General features: G+C 34.5%; 1 protein-coding gene across 1 annotated transcript in view; it reads left to right on the top strand.

Moving 5' to 3' along the window:
• The window catches only part of WDR17 (WD repeat domain 17), a 121,917-nt gene that overhangs the window by 47,454 nt on the left and 68,861 nt on the right, over positions 1-5,602 (top strand). The window contains exons 5-6 of the mRNA XM_012651639.1: positions 1,683-1,934; positions 4,618-4,740. Of these exons, the coding sequence (XP_012507093.1) occupies positions 1,683-1,934; positions 4,618-4,740 (375 nt within the window). The remainder of the gene's footprint in view (positions 1-1,682; positions 1,935-4,617; positions 4,741-5,602) is intronic.

Genomic DNA, 5,602 nt, shown 5'->3' with positions numbered 1-5,602 from the left:
CCAAGGAAAACAATTTTCTTCTCCTTTTATAATCTGATATGCCAAAAAGTTATGTAATTATGGGATTTCAGCAAAAGCTGTAGTATTTTTCAATTGTGTTATTAAAAACATAAACATTTGTTTAAAGTTTATAATACTTAGGACTAATTGGTACTTCCTGTTAAGGCTGTAGTCCCAAAATTTTGTCGTTTTACTGCCTCTTTTTTGAGAATGAACGGACTGGCTCATTGGAGTATCCTTGTGGTACATCAGCAGTATTAATTTTTTCTATATTTCCAGTTGTGTATATATAATTTACAATGAACAAAAGGATTGTTTAATGGTCCTTTGCTTATTTAATTACACATACTTTATCTCCCTATTTTTCTGGCCTCCCTATTTTTACTGGTAGTCAGGTGTGAATTATGATTATGATACACGATAAAGTGAATGAGGATGGAATAACAGTAAATATTGATATACTGTTTATGATATACCACTGTTGTAAGCATTTTTGTCAGGTCATAATCTGTTCTCAGTTCTTGGTGTGCTCTTGGCCAAAGAATGACCAGACACACCAAAAGCAAGGCAAGTGTGAAACGAAGTTTGTTGGGGAAGGACAAGATAGGTTTACAGAGCAAGAGCAAGATATAGGTTCACGGAGCGAGCGCAAGATACATACTCCATAGAGGAGAAGGACCCCTCTGTTGTAACAAAAGGGCTTTGGTTATGGTCTGCGTCTTGTTTTATAGTGTCTAGGCTGGGCCCTCCTCGTGGTTCAAACGTCACCATTGAACCATTTTGATGGACAGTTGGGAGTTACATAACCTGAGTCTGACTACACTGTGGATTTCCCATGAGCCTCTCTGAAAGCCCATTTGTGGGGATGAATGTAGATTTAAACTAATAACATGATAATTAGCCATAGGTTGTTCTAGGTCATCTTCCAGACCTATTCTACCTGTGCTGCTTGGCCCACTGGCTAGAGAATCCTCTGCATTCTTCTGCAGTTGACATGGCAAGTTCTGATTGGTAGAATGGTAGAGTGTTCCCTTCTCCCCCAGGTGTGGCAATTGCTCGGGGCGCCTACCTTTGTTCCCAGGAGAGTCTACCTAACACTTTAATCAACTAACTCATGTAATATTTTTGAAAATCCTTTGAAGTAAGTATTGTTATGTTCTCCATTATAAAAATAAAATAAAAAAAAAAAAAAACAACTGAGGCACACAGAGATTAATTATCTTGTTCAAAACCACAAAGCTAGTAAGTGGTGGAACTAGAGTTGGACCCAGGCAGTCAGCCAGGTCCAGTATCTATGCTTTTTAATCACTACATAATGTTCTTCATTTCCGTAAGCATTTCCCCTATTCACATACCTGCTGTGACTCAGTGAAATTTGTAATGTTGACAAGGTAGAATGTATTATTTATCTGTGTCTTTTTCTTACAGCTTTTCAGTAAAAAGTAGGAAAAACATTCAAGCCACTAGAGATTGCCAAGACAGAGGATTGAATGTGACTTTCATCATTAGGACAACTAATTCACCTACATTCGCACGTCCGTTATGCCTTCTGCATAAAAATGCCAGATTTGTATTCTCAGTACTCTCATAGATAGGTAGTATGCAAGGAGAAAATTAACATCATCTAAATTATGGATCTTTTTTGCGAATTTTTTGGAAATATTTTATTTGTATTTCAATAGGTAATAAAAATCAGAAACATGTTTTGAGACCTGAATCTCTTGAAGGGACAGATGAAGAAGATCCAGTTACAGCCCTAGAATGGGACCCACTATCCACTGATTATCTTCTTGTGGCTAATTTGCATTATGGAATTCGCCTAGTAGATTCTGAATCGCTTTACTGCATAACAACATTTAATCTTCCCAGTGCAGCAGCTTCTGTACAGTGCTTAGCCTGGGTTCCCAGTGCTCCTGGAATGTTTATTACTGGAGGTGAGCTCACCCCCTTTCCCCAGAGTTTTAAATATGTGTGTATTCTTTCATTGAATTGTGGAAATTATAATCTTTTATTGGTCAATTTTGGGTAAAACTTAGTTATGATAGTAAATGCCTAATGTAGTTTTATTTATACTGTATGTCATTAACATAAATACAAATAGAAATGAAATTAAGGCCCATTATTCCAGATTTCTACAAATACTTTGAAATATATATGTGCACACATGTGAGCATGTCTGTGTTTGTTTGTGTGCTAAAGACAAAGATAGTTCAATTTCAGGCATGGCAGGATGACAATGAAGGTACTGACCAGAAAAACAATTAACCTGAATGGAACCTTTGTTATCCTCACTGTCTTAGTCTGTTTTGTGTTGCTATAACAGAATACCACAGGCTGGGTAATTTATAAACAATAGAAGTTTATTTGGCTGACAGTTCTTGAGGCTGGCATGTCTAAGAGCATGGCACCAGCGTCTGGTGAGGGCCTTCGTGCTGCTGAAGGCAAGAATGGGTGAGAGGGAAAAAGGAAGAGGGGATCTAACTGGCTTTTATATTAATAACAAAGCCACTCTCATGATAAGTAACTCACTCCTGAGAGATAAGGACTTTAATCCATTTACAAGAGTAGAGTCTTCATGGCCTGATCACCTTTTATTACACCCCACCTCCTAATACTGTTGCATTAGGCATTAAATTTCCAACACATGAACTTTGGGGGACACATTCAAACCATAGCACTGACTGATAATTTTGGCAACCCATGACAGATCTGCCTAGTTAGATCCAAATATTGCAACCTAGCTTGAAAATGAAAATGGAATTTGGTACCATGCTCCTTTATGTTTTCCTAATCATGGGAGAATTAGCAAAACTAAGTAGTGATGGGAGATGGAAATATGGGAGAATTTGGGAATAGTAATTAGAAATTAAATGATTCTCTACTTTTACCATTTCCTTAGGTTCAGAGAGAAAGTCCTCTGAAAAACAGTACTTTCAGCTACTGTATAAATACTTCTAATGTTTGCTTAGTGTAAAATAATAGACAAATGTCATTTATCCTGTCAACATTTTAAAAGAAATTCTTTACTTCTTTAGTACTTAACATTATACAGTTGGCCTTTTGTATTTGTGCTTCTGCATCTGTGAATTCAACCAACTGCACGTCATAAACATTCAGAAAAAATATTCCACAAAGTTTCAGAAAGCAAAACTTGACTTTGCAGTGGACCAAGTTGAAGTCACATGAATGAAGTCATGTGCAGGCATCCTATTAGGTATTATAAATAATATAGAAATGATTTAATATATAGAGGAGGATGTGTGTAGGTTATATGCAAATATTGCACCATTTTATGTAAGTGACTTGAGTATCCATGGATTTTGGTATATGTGGACTAAAATCTATGGTCCTGGAACCAATCCCCCATGGATAAAGAAGGACAACTGTACGTGAAAGTAAGTGGATTATTAATTTATGTATCTTAATTGCCTTTAATTTTACAGCATATAATTAATAACAGGCATGGAAAATTTTAAATATCTATTATTATTATTATTGAGATGCACATCATATATCATAAAATTCACCATTTTTAAAGTATACAGTACAGTGTTTTCTGGTATATTCACAAAGTTATACAATCATCATCATCATCTAATTCCAAACATTTCATCATTCCCCCAACAAACCCTGTACCCATACCCATTAGCAGTCACCTTCCATTACTCCCTCCCGCAGTCCCTGGCACACACATGTGCATACATAAACTGCTAATCTATTTTCTGTCTCTGTGGATTTGCCTATTCTGGAATTATTCCATTTTATATAAATGGAATAATTCAATGTGTGGTCTTTTGTGTCTGGCTTCCTTCATTTAACGTAAAGTTTTCGGGGTTCATCCATGTTGTAAAGTATATCATATTTTATTTCTTTTTATGGCTAAATAATATTCCATTATATGGCTATGCCAGGTTTTGTATATCCATTCATGAATTGATAGACATTTATATTGTTTCCACTTTTTTGCTGTTACGAATAATGCTGCTATGTACAAGTTTTTGTGTGGACTTATGCTTATAATTCTGTTGAGTATCTACCTAGGAGTAGACACATTGACTCATATGGTAATGCTATGTTTAATCATTTGAGGAACTGCTAGACTATTCTCCAAAGCAATTATTAAGGTGGGATTTTTGGAAGAAAGAAGACTTTCTAATTAGTCTTCAGGTATATTTGACAATCCTTATTTAGCTGAAAGTGGACAATGGAGCAGCTTACAAACATTTCAAAAGAGGAAGGATTATTCAACATTAGAGGTAGAGAGTTTTCTGTGGCTGGCCATTTCCTAGAACAAATGTGTGTCAATGGGGTGCTTTTTGTGTGGTCGGATTGTTACAATGGTCTTTATTGGGGAAAGCTGCCAAAATAGGCAGTTTCTAACTCTGTAAAAAGGTTTGGAACAGAAAAAAAAAAAATAAAACGTGCCAAAAATTTAAAGGTTAATAGCTTTTCAACTGTTTCTTTGATTATATTACTGTATGGCATTATTGACTGAAGGATGTCAATAATTAGTGCTAAAAATCCTACATGTTGAAATTTTTGTCATTACTTTTGTATCTGGGCATTTTAGTTTCAAACAAAATTTTATGTGTATGCTTTGTTTCCTGATCTGCCTAGATTCTCAAGTGGGCGTTTTGCGCATTTGGAATGTTTCAAAAACAACACCTATTGATAATCTTAAATTAAAGAAAACAGGATTTCACTGCTTACATGTACTTAATTCTCCTCCAAAGAAAAAATGTAAGTAAAAAATATCATCAGAGTTTTAATTTTTTGTCAAATTATCTATCAAATAAAATGACTGATACAGTGATATAAACATACCAACTACTACATGCTACTGCAAAACAATCTTTGAAAAATAGCCTTTAACAATATATGTGCTGAAGGAACCATCAAAGTACATGCAATAACTAATATTACTAAATTGAACACATTTAGAGCCAAACTACATTTGTAAAATGCTATTAAATGAGGATATTCAGATAATCTCAAATTATCTATATGGGGAAGATGAAACAATAATATTGGTGAAAATAAGTTAGAAATATCAAGAGTGATGGGATTAAGTAAGATTTATCTGAACTAGAATTTGGTTTAAACATGGCTCATTTACAGTCTGTACAGTTTATAAAAAAGTTAAAATAATCTAAATATTCAAATTACAGGATCTAGAACATGTAAGATATTCCATGTTCGAACATGAATTGTCACTGAATTAGTAGTTAAGTGTTATGGATCATCTGTATCTTTTTTGTTTATTTTTGTGTATTTTTTCTGACATAAGCTTCATTGCTTCTGTAATTAAGAAAAATAATAAAGCACACTTAGGCCATAAAAGAAAAAATCTGGAAATTTGGGGGAGGTTTGGAATTAGAATGTTTCTTAAATAGAAGGGAAAAGAAATTCACTTCCTGTTAAATCTACCATGATTACTCTGCATGGCTGGTAGTGTTCCCATTTTGTGTAACATAAAAAATGTGGGATAAGGACTTTAGTGACTGAAAAATCTAGAGTAATTGATGCCTCCTTACTGCTCTCGATCTTTATAATATATTAAGTAATTAGCAATGGCTATTCAAAGTCATGTTATTTTGGTATC

Source organism: Propithecus coquereli, unplaced genomic scaffold (genome assembly GCF_000956105.1).
Source record: "Propithecus coquereli isolate 6110/MARCELLA unplaced genomic scaffold, Pcoq_1.0 Scaffold36, whole genome shotgun sequence".
Classification (NCBI taxonomy): Eukaryota; Metazoa; Chordata; class Mammalia; order Primates; family Indriidae; genus Propithecus; species Propithecus coquereli.
The sequence above is the reverse complement of the archived record's forward strand: the minus strand, read 5'-3'. Positions and strand labels throughout refer to the sequence as shown.